This window comes from Lycium barbarum, chromosome 3 (assembly GCF_019175385.1).
Source record: "Lycium barbarum isolate Lr01 chromosome 3, ASM1917538v2, whole genome shotgun sequence".
NCBI classification, from domain to species: domain Eukaryota; kingdom Viridiplantae; phylum Streptophyta; class Magnoliopsida; order Solanales; family Solanaceae; genus Lycium; species Lycium barbarum.
In genome coordinates this window covers 120,431,488-120,448,302 of record NC_083339.1, presented here as the reverse complement: position 1 = coordinate 120,448,302, position 16,815 = coordinate 120,431,488, and the positions used below count along the sequence as shown (strand labels likewise).

The window sequence follows — 16,815 nt, the reverse complement described above, 5'->3', positions numbered from 1 at the left end:
TTTTATTTTCAAATTTTGTACTCGTTAAATTAATTATACTTTATCAAGTCCTTTATTTTCTACATATTAATCACTAATTATCATAGTATTAGAAGCCCAAAAATAATTTAAATAAAGGAGGAAGGATCCATATTTTCAGCCAATTAATGGCCCAAACGATCAAACCCATTTATCCTTTAAACGGATCAGCCCACTACCCCTTTCAGAATCCGCGGCCCATCACCCACTATTTCTAACTACCCAATCGGCCCACCATCCATTCCACCCGTCCAGCCCACCAGTCGACCAGCCCATCACCCGACCTGGTCCAATTTCTTTTAAAATCAGTCATCTACAATCAAAAGAAAGGGAAACCTAAGGGAAAATATACCCTAGCCGCACAGCTCTCTCCTCTTCCATTTTAGCAAAAAACCTAATCACCTTTCGCCATTCCAGATCTTGTCCACCCATTTTCGTGCAAGCTTTTGTATCCTTATGTGAACGACGATACATATAGGAAATTTCAAAACCAGCATAAATCTCTACTTTTTCAACCATGTCTGAGCGGAATCACGTGACCATCTGCCCAAAACATTTTCAACGTTCAGATTTGAACGGTCCATTTGACTCGATTCAAATCCTATACCATTCAAAATCCCGCCCTAAATCTCAGTCCGTGACCCTCTTTCGAAAACCCTAATGTTGCCTATAAATACATCGCTAAGTCCGTAGCCAAAAAGAAAATAATTATTGGTGATACACGAGTATTTTCTACCACAAAGTCTTAAGTTTGCTTTCTTTTAAAAATCTGGTCTTGAACTTTTTAAATTAGAAAATACTTTGGTTGAGTTATGAGATTTGTGACGAAAGGTTAAGTTCTCGACGATTCGATTAACTTTCGTCGCTGCTCGGCAAGAATTTTAACTATGACAGACGCACTTTAATTTTTTACTCGAGTTTCGAATCTGTTAATACGAGAGTAGATTCGAGACCTCCGCACCCTGTTCACTACACCACCAACAGGTAAAATTTGAGGCTATTTTTGACTTATCATTCTGTTTAAATTATGTTAGTATAAAAAAAATCATGTTTAATATCTTGTTGTTGCCATTCGGGATTCGAAAGCTTGTTTGCATTACTTATTTCGTGTAGTTGCTATGACTGACGAATAGTGAATAAACATTAAGGTTCACGTCTTAGTTTTTTTTTTTTTTTTTTTTGCCGTGTATTGATATCTGAAATATGTCTTATGAAGGTTCTATAAATTAAATCATGCTCATTCTGTTTCGATTGTACATCCTGGACCATGTTTGTTGTGTTGTTGCTGTTGACTAAACTCAATTTTACACTCTACCTATTTCGACAAAAAGCGTGAATCAAAACTTAGCCCATTATATTGTAATGGGTATTCGATAAGAGCAAGAATCTTTATGTAGATTTTATTTTTGTTTTGGCTGGTTGTTGTTGCTTTTTTTTAGCTGGTAAAGTTTGAGTGACCTTGATCGAAGAATTTAGATGGTCTGTTTCATGGTCTATATTGGGATTAGGATTTAGTTATAGAGTTTGATAGTGGCTTTTGATTGAAATTATGTTTCCTTTTAGTGGCTTTCGACTGAAATTCTATTTTCTTGCTTAATGCTAGCTTATAGAAAAGTAACTTTTGTTTTGTGAGAAGCAATTAGCATTCTTTCAATTTGTTTTTCTAATTGTATGCTATCTGTCTGTCCTTAAGTTGTCGGTGTGATGACTAGGAACCTTTCTTGTTGCAAGTGTTATCACTAGACCTTCTTATCTTTTCCCTTCTGCAGTCTTCTGTTTGTTATTAAGCTCTCTGAATTTCCTCATCTTTCGTTTTGCTATTTTTCGTCAATTATTGGGCAGTTATCATGTGTGAGGTTATGTTTGTTCCTCAATGATACTTGGTGCATATTATACTGGTTTGTGTTGATATACGATTTTCGTTTAAACTCTTCTTACTCTTATTTCCTTTTCTTTCTTTGCATGAACTGGGAATTTCGAATCCCAAACATCCTCGAGATTGCTCGACGATCTTGCTACCACATTCACGAGATAGTGTTGCTATCGCTGCTGTTTTCTTTGTGACAAATTGTTGTGACTCTAGGGCAAACAACTGACGTTTTAAGGCCTAAGCCTACTGCTTGCCATAAGTTGCTGTTATGCCTCTGTTTTTCCTCCATGTTCGAGCTGCACAGGAAACATTAAAGCTCGGAAGAATGTCCCATTAATTTGTTCCGTTTTGCTGATTTGTTTGCTCTATTTGCTTATGTGGTATTTGGTGAACAATAAGACTAATAACCGATTTTATTTAGTCATGCTAAATTTTATTTATAACTAGTAATTAAAGGAGTAATGTCTTATTATGTTTCTTTTTATTCCCAAAAGAGTTGATTCGTGTTGACACTCGAGCTGGCCGACCACCCTTACCTCACAAGGTCAAAGACGACATTAGATTGCCTAGTTTGCAACCTTTCCTTTAATGTACGTAGGAACAACGCTGACCTGATTCCCGTGGGGGGATACATAGGCAGCCCACATAGGGTTCGATTGCATTATAACAGAAAATCCAAAAATCCTTATGTAAGGAGAATTACACATGGCCTGATTCCCTCGGTAGGATTCGTAGACTATCAACATACGGGTCAGTCATATTTAGGTAGAAATCCAACAAACCTTTCACCATTTACATAATAGAACTACGCTGACCTAATTCCCTTGGTGGGATACGTAGGCAATCCACATCGGGTTCGGTCCCTTTATTAGAAAATTTCAAACTATTTCTATGTACCTCCGAACTACGTTCTGACCTGATTCCTTTGGAGGGATACGTAGGCAGCCTATATAAGGTTCGATCACACCACAACACAAGTTTAGTATACTCTCACGAGGTCAAAAACTGGGGCATATTTTGAAAAGATATAGACAAGAGAAGAGTTGGACATCGATAATATTAAGGCTATTAGACAGGAAGTATTATAGACAACAGGAAGTATTATAGACAAATGACGTTTCAATTGTTTCAGAAGTGTCACAATCTGAAGTTGACAGAAATATTTTACAACTTACATACATATATTTACATATATATCTTTCTGTATATACATATACTTACGTATATATCTTTCCTTATACATATACTTACATATATACCTTTCAAATGAAACATTTTCTTTCAATTGTTTCACTACTATTCATCTACCGAGGCTTGAACGGAGATCACAAGATCCAAACAAACAAGACGAATGGAGCGCCAACAACGTCAAGCTTCGAGTCAACACAAATCAACTTCCCCCTCCCAAACTAAGAATTTTTCTTTGAGTGCAGGAATTAAAAGGCCGCGAGACCAACAGTTAAGTCTATCAATCATGGCCGAAAAGCACCATTTGGCCATTATGGCCTCGCCTTAAAAGCCAAACGGCTTTATTTCCAACTTTATCTTTAATTTAATTTTTATCACAATAACTTTATGACTTTATTAACAGATACACCTGTTTTGTAGGTTGTCGAGATCGAAGGCGAATTAAATCAGGATTACGTGTCATTAATTTGGCCCGTCGCGATATCATCAACGTTATCAGCCAAACGGCTACGCTATAATTTTACTCTATACTTTATCATCTACTTTACCAACTTTAACGAATTTATCCTGAACTTTACAGGAATTATCATTAAGTCTCCGAAGACAACCGGAGGCATCATTTGGCTATTCAGCCTCTTCCGCATTAGCCAAACGGCTACACTATCTCCATACTCTACCAATTACTTTACCAACTTTAACCACCTTACCCTGAACTTTACAGGAATCAACATTAAGTCCTCGAAGACAACCGGAGGCATCCTTCGGCTATTCAGCCTCTTCTGCATTAGCCGAACGGCTACACTATCACTTTACTTTACCAGTTATCATTTACTTAACCAACTTTAACGACTTTGTCCTGAACTTTACAGGAATTGTCATTAAGTCTCCGAAAACAACCGGAGCATCATTCGGCTATACAGCCTCATATGCATAAGCCAAATGGCTACATTCTTATCATTTACTTTACCAACTTTAACGACTTTACCCCGAACTTTACGGGAATCTTCATCAAGGCTCCGAAGACAACCGGAGACATCATTCACTTTACCTACTTTAACGACTTTACCCCGGACTTTACGGGAATTTTCATCAAGTCTCTGAAGACAACCGGAGACATCATTCACTTTACTTTAACGACTTTACCCCGGACTTTACGGGAATTTTCATCAAGTCTCCGAAGACAACCGGAGACGTCATTCACTTTACTTTGACGACTTTACCCCGGACTTTACGGGAATCTTCATCAAGGCTCCGAAGACAACCGGAGACATCATTCACTTTACCTACTTTAACGATTTTACCCCAGACTTTACGGGAATCTTCATCAAGTCTCCGAAGACAACCGGAGATATCATATGGCTATACAGCCTCATTTTCCTAAGCCAGACGGCTGCACTCTTATTTCACTTTCTACTTCATCAATTACCTTATCATTCACTTTAATAACTTTACCTTAATTTCACAGATATCATCGAGTCCCCGAAACAATCGGAGACATCGTTTGGATGTACAGCCTCATCGGCATATCATTTACCATCAAGTCCCGAAAACAACCGGAGACATTAGATGGCTATACGGCCTCATCTGCATAAACCAAACGGCTACACTTTTACTTTACTCTCTATTTTATTACTTTACTTTATTATCCACTTTACCTACTTTAACGATTTTACCTTAAATTCCACAGACATCATTTATCATCAAGTCCCGGAAGACAGCCAGAAGCCTTATTACTATCATTAAAATCTCCAAATACAACTGGAGATATTATTACATCCTCGGCATACACATCACACATTCATTCAAGTCCCTGAAGACAACCAGAGACAACATTTGGACACACGGCCTCATTATAAGCCACACAGATTCGCTTTCATTCCCACATTCATATTTATTTTCATTTTACACTCTTTATAAGTTATTTTCAAAATACCGTGAGATTTCATATTCATATCTACACTTGATACTTAGCCTTTTAATCAACTTTTTGACAAGCTCAAAAGATTTGATCTCTTTACAGTTTGAGACCGACACTCTAAGGTTCCTTTTAGTAGTGTCTTAGCGGATTTACACTTTAAATTTATTATTTTAAAGTCTAATTAATTAACATAAGTCCGGTCGGTTAACCATTGTTAATGGATTTTAAAGTGCGCCTAATATCTTTCCTTTAGAATTAGTTGAACCCTTATCTAGAATCTTAAGTTTCATAGACATTAAAACGGAGTTAACTTTAAGAAATAACTTTAATGAACTTTAGGTGTTCTAATTCACCATAAATAATTAGGTGGCGACTCCCTAACTTTAATTAACCCCGAAATTACCGGGACGTTATAAACTATTTTGACTCCGGTTAAAATAGGGTATAACATATATATAATAATATACAATATTATACACTTACTATAAATAATGTATCAATCTTGTACAATAGGTGTTTATACACACTTTTACACTATTATACAATATTATACAAAAACTAGGTTTTGTCTTATGCAAACTTCAACTTACGAAACTCTATCCAAAATGGGTTAAAAACTTCACCAAATAACCAGAACTTTAAATGACACCCCAATAAATCTCAATCTATCAATTAGTCAAATATTTCAACAAATCACAAAATTCATTTGTGAGTTTCAAGCTTTTAAAAGCCCCACAATATTTTAAAATTTTCACTTTAATTCACAAACGTTTAAAAGAATTTCACTCGATATTAGCTATAGTAATTGAGATTCATAAATGATACTCCCTTCGGTTTAAAAAGAGTGTCTACTTAGCTATGTACACACCCCTTAATTAAATATGTATTTGAGATTTGGTTATTTAACACTTAATAAAGACAAATTTGAAAAAATATGATTGATTCTTTCTTCATTTAGTGGGTGGACATTCTTTTTTAATAGTACACTTGAGATTCATAAATGACTAAGGGCTCGTTTGGTGCGAGGGATAAATAATTCTGGAATTAAATTTGAGATAAATTTATTTCATGTTTGGTTGGTATAAAATTACGATTAACTAATTTTGAAATGATAGTGTTATTTTATTCATGTGGTGGAGTCGGTTATTACTTGTTTCCCAAACTAACGACCCCCAAGTGTATGCAGTCGGCATTCAACCAAAGCTAATCATTCACCGCAACAAAAACTTACCCAACTCTCACTTGTCGCGCACATTCTTCTTACTCGTCTTTTTTTTTTCACTTTAATTTGTCGTTGTGCGGTATAAAACGATTTTTTTTCCAGTCTAAAATCTGAACAATCCAACACTTGTAGTTTGGACCCAACAATCCCCGATTTTATTTTTCACAAAAAATTCCAACAGAAATACAAACAAAAATTATTCACCCGAATCTTGCCCATTGAATTTAAACACACTCAAGACTCAACAGAAAGGTAAGATTGGATTTCCTCTAATCACTTATTTTCTTTTTAATCCATTACACATTGGGTTTATCAATATTCTTTAGTTCTTTATTTTTTTCTTGTGTGATTTATAAGTATCTTTTAGCTGGCTGATTGTTTATAAATCTTGGTTTCCTCTATTGAATATTTATCTAAGCATTGTAGGCTAACTACTTCAGATAATGCCCCTTGCTCTAAACTTGTTGACCTGTTATAATTGTTTGTTGAGCATAGAGAAAAGGAATAAAATGAAAAGTTTTCAGCCAAAAACTAATCTGAAGATCTAATATTTGTTTACCAATATAAGAACCTTGTGTATTCTTGAAGTAAGAGTTTGGTGGTGGTCTAAAGATTGCAACTTTATTTGGTTTTGTTTTAGAATCTTGGTTTGTTTTAGTAGTGGGTGGATTCAATTTTCTTGTTTTTTAGTACTCTGAATTAGATTAAATAAAGTATTCAATTTCGGGTATCTGTTGATTTCTTCAAATGCAGATAGAAAGGTTTAAGAAGTAATTTGGCGAAGAACTGGTTTTGTGCAGAATTGTGAGATTGATTGGATCAATGTGTGAACTGTACAATCTTGGAGGGACCTAATCTGTAATGCAATCTACAAATTCAAGTAAAAAGAAGTGTTTGAAACGTTCGAGATCATTTCCAAGTGAGATGCCAGTGACTGATACAAATGATGCAAAAACCCTTGAGGATTGCATCTTGTTTCCTGTTGAAGATATAGTGCAGTACCCTCTGCCTGGTTGCGGTTCACCAACTTCTATAGGTTTTAGTCCAGATGATAGTTTAGTTACGTATTTGTATAGTCCAAGCCAAACTCTATGCAGAAATGTTTTCGTATTGGATCTCAAGAATGGAAGGCACGATTTGTTCTTCAGTCCACCAAATGGTGGACTCGATGAGAATAACTTATCTGCAGAAGAGAAGCTTAGAAGGGAAAGGTCAAGGGAACGTGGTTTAGGGATAACACGATATGAATGGGTTAAGGCAAGCGCCAGACGGAAGGTCATTATGGTGCCATTGCCTGCTGGAGTAAGTAATCTTTTCTCATGTAAGTTTTAGACTTTTAGTGCTCACTTTCTATTTAATGAACCTCCTGAACTACATGTTGATACAATTGGTAATTAAAGGGAAAAAAACCTGCTGTCTGACTGTTGTGAAATTCTCTCATATTTTTGTACACTCCAAAACCTTTTGAGGGTATTCGGCACTGTGCCAGCCCCCGGATTCTCTGTTTACTGGGAAAAACTGATGTACATGCACAACCTCATTACTGATGTGTTCTATATAATCATTTAGTGCTAAAATCTTGTTTTGGTATATAAAAAAAATTAATTTGTGAAAAATTAGAAGAGTCTTATCTGAAATTGTGGCAATTTTGTCTCTTTCTATGCTAGTCCGCTTACTATATTGACCTTCTTTTGGCCTTTGTAGTTCTCAAATATTTGAGTTTTCATTAACACTTTCTTATTCTCTATGACTTTGTTCCATCTGCAAAAAGAATATTTCCTCGGGACTGCTTGAGAGAATGTCATAATAATTTCTTTTCATGTAAAAAATTGTGCTGTTTACCTGAAATCTTGAATATATCTGTACCATATCATATTTGTGGGGTTCAAAAAATCTGTTTCTTTGATTTTTTTTCTCCAATTATCAGATCTAATCAGAGCTTACTTTATATGTAAAACAGTTGTACTTGAAGGATCAGAATTCAGATCCAGAACTTGAGATAGCAAGTACATCTACCTCACCGGTCTTGGATCCACATATTTCACCTGATGGTAACAGGCTTGCCTATGTGAGAGATAATGAATTGCATGTGTTAAACTTATTGTACCATGAATCTAAGCAGTTAACAACAGGCGCCAATGGCAATGTTATAGTAAGGACTTGTTCACTTACTGCTGATATATGATATTTCTGTCTTTATCTATTTCTATGAGTGCTTGACGAAGTTAATTGCTCCACATATAATGTGCATCATCTGACATAGTTTTAATGCTAATTTATGTCTAGTTCATCCCCTCCTTTTGTGATTTATTTGGTAGCTCAAGTAGAAACTTTGTGCAGTGATTCATTTATTTTGTCCATCTTTTTGACTTGGCAGCTTCATGTTGCTCCCTCAATTAACTAGTTTTGGTGCACCGACATAAATTTTATTGAAATGTGAACTAACTTTTAAAATCAAAGTGGAACACACTGTTTGTGAACTGCAATTTCGAAGAGCTAAAGCTCATTTATTAACAATTACAGACAGGCCAAAATGGAATTATTTATCAAAAAATTAAAAGCCTATTAAGAAACTGTCTCATCGGAAATAGACCCTGGCTTTAACATATAGTGAGGCAAGGGACACTTTAAAAGATGCTGGAGGAGGGACTCTTTTCCTTATTTGTGGTGTTGGACTGTTATTTAGCCTCTTGCAAAGTTGCATTACTCTGAAACACTGAGAAATGACAACAACAATTAATCTGTCTCTCTTTTTATGATCTCCCTACCTTCATATTGGTTGTAACTTCTTTAACATTCATTTTGGAAGACCAAGTTGGATTAGATATAAATGGTTTTTTGTACTTGTCGTTGATGCTATCGTGTCTTTCGGGAAATGGATTTTTATTATCGCTCACACTCTCAATCTATGAGTGAAATTTATAGGGGTCACCCTAATTTTGTAATTTGATTGTGGGGTCAACCATTTGTTGAAAGAATGGATCAGAGTGACAGACCTATTTCTTAATTGTGTTATATTGTCGTAAGCATATCTTCGAAATAGATGGTGAGGATTTATTTATGTGTGAGTCAGCAGCAATGCGAACAAACTTATCCTGTCCAGCTATATTCATCTGAGATTCTTTGTTTTGTTCATTACCTTTTATCTTTTGAAGTGGAGTGGAATTAATGATGTGACTGAGAGAATATGATAGAAAGATCAGGAGAATGCGTGAAGACAAATATCTTGAATTGTACAGCATGTTAACCCAATGTAGGATACCAACAAATAAACTATTACATCTGTACATATGTAATAAGTCTAACTAATCTAATACTGATGATAGTAGAAAAAGACCTATTAGCCTATAGCCAGAGCATTAGTTATTGCGTGAGGGAAAAAGACAAGTGGGAAGGTCAAGATTCAAAGGAAAAAAAGGAATACAGTGAAGAGGAAGGATCATTGAGTACCTATAGGAATCTCTTGTTTTAACAGAAATTATCATTTAACAGTTGTGTTGGCTAGAGTTTGTATTTGAGTCCTTTTATTCATCAGAGTCATGTCCTAGAGATGAAAACCCTCCATGCATATTATATTGGCTATTGTGGTTAGTTTTATGCTGCTTTCTTTAAATTAGTTTGATACTAATCCTCTTTGTCTTCCTTTTTTCCTCATCTGCAGACACATGGTCTTGCTGAATACATTGCTCAGGTGAGATCAGTATTGATATTTTATTACTAGTTTAGGGAAAATTAGCCTGTTTGAGGTTGATATTGCCATTTCATCATTTACCTGTTTTAGTAAATAGTAAATACCATTAAGATCCACATTTATGAACATCTCCATAAAGCTTGTTGAAATAGTTACTCCCTCCATCTCAATTTATGTGATGGTGTTTGATTGGACACGGAGTTTAAGAAAAAAAGAAAGACTTCTGAAACTTGTGTTCTAAAATAAGTCATAGATATATGTGTGGCTATAAATCATCTCATTAAGGGTAACTTTTTAAAGTAAAATTATTAGTCCCTCCGTCCCATTTTATATGTGGGTGTTTGACTGGGCACGAAGTTTAAGAAATAAAGAAACACTTTTGAAACTTATTGTCTAAAACAAACCATAGAAATTTTTGTGGCTAGAAATCATTTCATTAAAGGTAAAAGGAAAATTTAAAGTTGCATTGTTACTAGATATAAAAATGTGTCATTCTTTTTGGCACTGACTAAAAAGGAAATAGGGTCATACAAATTGGGACGGAGGGAGTACTAAATGTGTCACATAAATTGGGACAGAGGAAGTATATTCTCTGGCCGAGGAAATGAACATAAACATAGTCAAGTGAATGGAGAATGTATTTAAATAGTTGATATCCTTATTTCGTTTAGTTCGGATCTAGTGATTTTGAACTTATTTGTTAAAATTTGGAAGCTTTGCTCCAAAGTTCAGATATGGTTGACATAGACATATGACCCTTTGTCTTTTTTATATTTCTTGAATATAATTTTTATTTGGGAGGTGGGTACGGTAGCTAAAAATAAATATTTCAACTTCTCTTTTGTGATAATCCTGACTAATTTACTTCTCCAGCAGTCCAGCACTTTCAGTAGCTGTTATGAAATGTTTTCCTGCAAATAGCAAATGTATTAGAGCTCTAGTATTAAGGATCAGGGTGGCTTGCTGATGCTTCAATTGTCACCTTCTTGGTATTAGCCAGAAAACATTTAACACATTTCATTTCTGCTGATTGTAGGAGGAGATGGAACGGAAAAATGGATACTGGTGGTCATTGGACAGCAAAAATATAGCATTCACACAGGTTGATTCATCTGGTGTACCTCTATTCAGAATTATGCATCAAGGTAAAAGTTCCATCGGTCCCGAGGCACAGGAAGACCATGCTTACCCTTTCGCCGGAGGACCAAATGTCAAAGTTCGCCTGGGAGTTGTTCCAGCTAATGGAGGTCAAATAACATGGATGGATCTTCTTTGTGGTGAAAATGACAAAGCAAATGAGGACGAGGAATATTTGGCCAGAGTGAATTGGATGCATGGAAATATTCTGACTGCACAGGTCTTGAATCGATCACATTCCAAACTGAAAATCCTCAAGTTTGATATCAAGACGGGGAAAAGGAATGTACTATTGGTTGAAGAACATGATACATGGGTCAATCTTCACGATTGTTTTATTCCTATGGACAAAGGACTCAACAGAACTAATGGTGCATTTATTTGGGCAAGCGAGAAAACAGGGTTCAAGCATTTGTATCTTCATGACACAAATGGAGTCTGTTTGGGACCTATAACTCAAGGTGATTGGATGGTTGAACAAGTTGCTGGTGTAAATGAAGTTACTGGCCTTGTATATTTTACAGGAACTTTGGACGGGCCTATGGAATCACACCTTTACTGTGCGAAATTGTTCCCCGATGCTAACAGTCCATTGCAGTCCCCTTTGAGATTGACTAATGGACATGGAAAACATGTAGTTGTGCTTGATCATCAAATGCAAAGATTCATAGATATCCATGATTCCTTGGTCTCACCTCCAAGAATATCGCTCTGCTCCTTGCATGATGGAAGCTTGATTATGCATTTATTTGATCAACCGGTCAGCATTCCACGATCCAAAAAACTCCAGCTTGAATCTCCAGAAATAATTCAGATACAGGCTAAGGATGGAACTGCTTTGTATGGGGCATTATACAAACCAGATCCGATGAAGTTTGGACCTCCTCCATACAGAACTATGATTGAAGTCTATGGTGGTCCCAGTGTACAGCTCGTGTGTGACTCGTGGACTAACACAGTCGACATGAGAGCTCAGTATCTAAGAAGCAAAGGCCTCTTAGTTTGGAAGGTTTGCTGCTCTTTTCTTTTCTGTCCATATGCATTTTTATTAAATTCCTTCAGCTGCAGTTGGCCAAGTCTGATTATTCATCTCTTGCGCTATATCCTAAAATTTCTGCTCTTCTCCTTCGGTTGTAGTTAGGGCCCAGAAATTGGATTCCAAACATGACTTTACGTGGAGACCATTGTCCTTGTCTGTAGTGTATTTTCTAAATTGAGTTTCCTCACCTGTAGTTTTTTTAAGAGATGATTGCGGTCCAATATCTTTCGGTGATTCAATTTACATAATAGCCAGCAAATGTATAGATTTTATATATTAATTATAAATAAAAGGGCAGCCCGGTGCACTAAGCTCCTGCGATGCGCGGGGTCCGGGGAAGGGCCGGACCACAATCAGTGTATAGGTTATGTATATTGAGTATAAATATACATAAAATATACATAATCAGTGTATAGGTTTTGTATATTTCGGCTTAGAGCTCGTAATTAATTTTGGCCGATGGGCCAAAAAACATTCTTAACTTAACTGCTCAACTTTTTATAGATGGACAATAGAGGCACTGCTCGACGAGGACTTATGTTCGAAGGTGCACTCAAAAATAACTGTGGCTTTGTTGATGCTGAGGATCAACTGACAGGAGCCGAGTGGCTCCAGAAACAGGGGCTTGCAAAACAGGGCCACATTGGATTATATGGATGGAGCTATGGTGGGTATCTCTCAGCTATGACATTGGCAAGGTTCCCTGAGGTATTCAAATGTGCTGTTTCTGGTGCCCCTGTCACCTCGTGGGATGGGTATGATACATTTTACACAGAAAAGTATATGGGCCTCCCATCTAAAAATCCGTCGGGTTATATAGAGAGCTCTGTTATGCACCATATAGATAATATTGGAGGAAAGCTGTTACTCGTGCATGGCATGATTGATGAAAATGTGCATTTTAGGCACACTGCTAGGCTTATTAATGCACTCGTGGCAGCCGGAAAGCCATATGAATTATTAATATTCCCAGATGAACGTCACATGCCTCGGAAATTCAGAGACCGTGTATACATGGAGGAGAGAATTTGGGAATTCATTGAGAGGAACTTGTGAATGACCTTCTCATTGTTCTAGTTATCAGTTAGGCTCTCGGGTCTCGCGGTAGAGAAGATTTTGAGGCTCATTTCCAGTTTAACAGCATGTTTCACTTGATTATAGAAGAAATTGTACTACAACAACAACATACCCAGTGTAATCCCACAAGTGGGTCTGGGGAGGGCAGAGAGTATAAATACCTTACCCCTACCTTATACTATTCTCTATAAAACTAGAAAAAGGTAGGCAGGCTAATAAAAGTTGTTTGTGTGACTGATGTGTAATAGCTGCCATGTACAATAAGCTTACCAGATGTACAAAAATAATACAGCACTCTATTTCCTGGGGAAGAAATTTGGTTTTTACCCCCTCTGCCAGTGGTTTAGTGCGCTTGCCATTCCGCTTACTCCCTCCGTTCCTTTTTACTCGTCTCTCGTACTAATTTTTATTTTTTATACTTGTTTATTTTAGCAAATTAAGAGAGATCTAGAGCCTGTTTGGATGAGCTTATACCTATGCAGCTTATAAGCTAAAAAAAATAAGTTGGGGTAGTCTAACTTATTTTTTTTGGCTTATAAGCTGCTTTAGATAAGCTAAGTCAAATGGGCCCAATTATTTTTTTGAGCTTATTTTAAGCACAAAATGACTTTAAGCTGGCCAGTCAAACACTCAAAAAAGCTAAAAATAGCTTATAAGCAACTTATAAGTCAATCCAAACGGGCTCCTATTAGTTTCTTTCAATATTATTGTTATCATTAACTACATAAAGTATAGCTGTCAAACTTATATATTTAAAGCAGGATAATAAGAATGCATAGTTTTTTAAGGAGTGTCAAGGCCAAGTAAAAAAGGAATATTTAAATTCATGTACCCCTGCCGCCCTCCCACCAACAATAGAAAATCGAATTTTACTGTATGTAATAACAATAGAAAATAGAAATTTACTGTTTGTAACAGTACATTTTCATTGGATCAACAAAAAGTAAAGGTAATATCACTGAAACAACAAATATAATGGAAGGTCTAAATTTGACCTTTTATTTTATAGAGTACTATTGAGAGATGAATGCATTCTTGGAATTGCTGTCAGAAAAGACAAAGAGGAAAGAAAGAAGCAAAACTTTATTCTATAGAGAGATCACTTTTAGACTAAATCAATGCAATTACATATCTACTCTCCTTTTCGCTTTAATGTCTTAAATTGACTGATCATGAAGTTTAAAAATGTAAATAAACTTTAAATTTTGTTATCTTAAACTAAATGTGTATAACAATTCATAATTATTCTTTGAATTTTATAGCGCAAAATATTTCATGGCATTCCTACAAAGAAGTATCATTAAGGATAAAAATAAAAAGATTGCTTTTGTTTTTCAAACAGACTAAAACAACAATACGGAAGGGATAAATCAGGAAAACTGTCTCATACAAAAAGGGGTTGATATATTTGGTTCAAATTGATGTAACAAGTTGATACGTTTTACTGATCCAACGAATATTGCCCTATAAGAAGAAATGATTTATTAGTATTCTTTAAATAGATTAGGTGGTGATAAGCGTCTTGTGATCCAAGAAAATGAAAAACAATTGTCTAATCAGACTTTGCCCGATACAAGTGTAGCAAATCAAGGGCAACTTTTGAGGGATGTGCCCTTTTGGAGGAATTGAGAATCTGATGAAATTCGAACCATACAAGTTGAGAAATATATAACCACAAACATGAATTATTTTATAAAAAACATTTTCTTTGGAATGCATTTTTAAATGTTTCGTAGTGAGAGAAAAAAATTCCTCAAAAAAGAAAAACATTATTCAAGATTGATATTGATATAAGCAAATTGGATATTATTCTAATGATTTTCTTTGAATATTAAAGATTAGTAATAATATTTTAGTATTAATTGGAGCTTTGATATGAAATTAGAAGGGTTAATTGTGAAAGAAAATTAACTTCATCCAAAAGTGTAAAAAGTTAATTTTCCTCTTTTGGCAAAAAATATATTCTTGTGCTGTCTTAAAAAATGGACTATTTGGCGTACAAAAAACAAATACTTACCATTAACCGATTGTGACCTTGAATTGTGGGTTAACATGACTAGCCTAAATTTTGTTTCTTTTTGGGTGACTTACTCATAGTTCTCCGTGCTGCACTTCTCATTTAAAATACATTTCTTCATATATTGTAACGTGCTATCTCTTATGTATATTATTTTGTTTCTCGTATAAATATGTGTTTTGCATTAAATTTCCGCAATTTTAAGTGAGTTTGGTGCAAGAATGAGTGGAGTAATTTGTTTTAGCTTGGCATCAAAATGAAAGAGAAAAAAATGTGTTAGCTTGATGTCAAAATAAAATAGTGGTACGGTCGTACGGGAGGAATTTGCTTTAGGGGTGGGCGTTCGGTTTTTCGGTTCGGTTTTTTCGGTTTCGGTTTTTTGAAAGTGGACACCGAACACCGAACCGAATTAGTTCGGTTCGGTTCGGTTTCGGTTTTTTAATTCGGTTTTTTTTTTTTGCATGGGCCTAAAATGGGATATTTTCTGCTTGTAAAATGGACTTTCTTTTTAATTAAAAATGAGCTATTTTATTGTTTTTATGTATATGCTTACCGATTCTTAAACATATATATCTTACCGAATGCAAGCTAGATAATTTAAACACATATGTCGTTACACCTTGCTAGTCCAAACGGTACTATACCGAAAAACCTTGCTCAATCCCTCTGTTAAAGCCTAAAGGTACTATACATAGAACTAGAACTAGAACTGTTAGCACTAGAACTAGAACATTAGCATTAGAACATTAGTAGTCATTAGAACTAGAACACCAGTAGTCATTAGAACATTAGCATTAGTGAAAAAATGGTGCTAATAGTTTACAGTGCTAATAGCAAACATAAATAAAGTATAAAAAAAAATGTCTAATACATGAGCAATTAGCACTGAGAAAACTGAGAAAACTGGAAATTGGAAAAGACATGAGCAATTAGCACTGTAGCAGCAGCACTGTTCGGTTAAACCGAAAAACCGAAAAACCGGTGAACCGAAACCGAACACCGTACCGAAAAACCGAAAAACCGGTGAACCGGAATCGAACACCGTACCGAAAAACCGAATTAATTCGGTTCAGTTCGGTTTTTCGGTTTTCGGTGTTTATGCCCACCCCTAATTTGCTTAAGTCAACTTCATATGAATATATTTCCACGAGGACACTCACCACTAAACCCGTCAACCGGTTCAAATCGATAACCGGACCGGTAAAATCGGAACCGGTTAAACCGGTTAACCGGTGCCGGTTAATCGTATATTAATTACCGGTTCTGGTTTCTAATTTTTTGAAATCGGAACCGGACCGGTAAAATCGGTCGATTTTTTTTTTTTAATTGTAGCCGTTGGGCTGCTAATTTGGACCGTTGGGCAACGGTCCATTTGCAAAAATGGCCGTTGCCAAACGGTCCCAAACCCATTTTTTGCCCTCCCCACCCCAACCCCCCAAACTTTTTTTTTAACACTTTAACCCATCCCCCACCCCTATATAAACCCCTCTCCATTTCCATTTTAATCCACACTAATTCACCCTTCTCTTTCTCTCAAATCTCAATCTCTCAATTATAGTTACTTTGCAACAATTAGCCACTTTAAATTTCTCTCAAATAAATATTATAAAGTCTTATTATAGTTTCAATTATTAATTT

At 35.7% G+C, this 16,815-nt stretch overlaps 1 protein-coding gene across 2 annotated transcripts; it reads left to right on the top strand.

Annotated features, from left to right (window-relative positions):
- The first annotated feature begins 6,204 nt into the window (after positions 1 to 6,204).
- LOC132632079 (uncharacterized) lies at positions 6,205 to 13,491 on the top strand. 2 transcript variants are annotated; one of them, XM_060347881.1, is made up of 6 exons: positions 6,205 to 6,468; positions 7,017 to 7,518; positions 8,177 to 8,368; positions 9,878 to 9,907; positions 10,944 to 12,053; positions 12,588 to 13,491. In XM_060347881.1, the coding sequence occupies exons 2-6, from the start codon at positions 7,078 to 7,080 to the stop codon at positions 13,137 to 13,139; spliced, it is 2,325 nt and encodes a 774-aa protein (XP_060203864.1). In that variant the 5' UTR covers positions 6,205 to 6,468; positions 7,017 to 7,077; the 3' UTR covers positions 13,140 to 13,491. The 2 variants fall into 2 exon arrangements, with proteins under 2 accessions (XP_060203864.1, XP_060203863.1); XM_060347880.1 differs by having other exon boundaries at positions 6,970 to 7,518.
- The last annotated feature ends 3,324 nt before the right edge of the window (positions 13,492 to 16,815 follow it).

What these genes read in the sequence shown, in the direction of transcription:
- LOC132632079 (XM_060347881.1), top strand. Translation starts at nt 7,078, where the DNA reads ATGCAATCTACAAATTCAAGTAAAAAGAAGTGTTTGAAACGTTCGAGA. An exon ending in GCGCCAATGGCAATGTTATA is followed by an intron (nt 8,369 to 9,877) that starts GTAAGGACTTGT and finishes CCTCATCTGCAG; the next exon opens with ACACATGGTCTTGCTGAATA. An exon ending in TTGCTGAATACATTGCTCAG is followed by an intron (nt 9,908 to 10,943) that starts GTGAGATCAGTA and finishes TGCTGATTGTAG; the next exon opens with GAGGAGATGGAACGGAAAAA.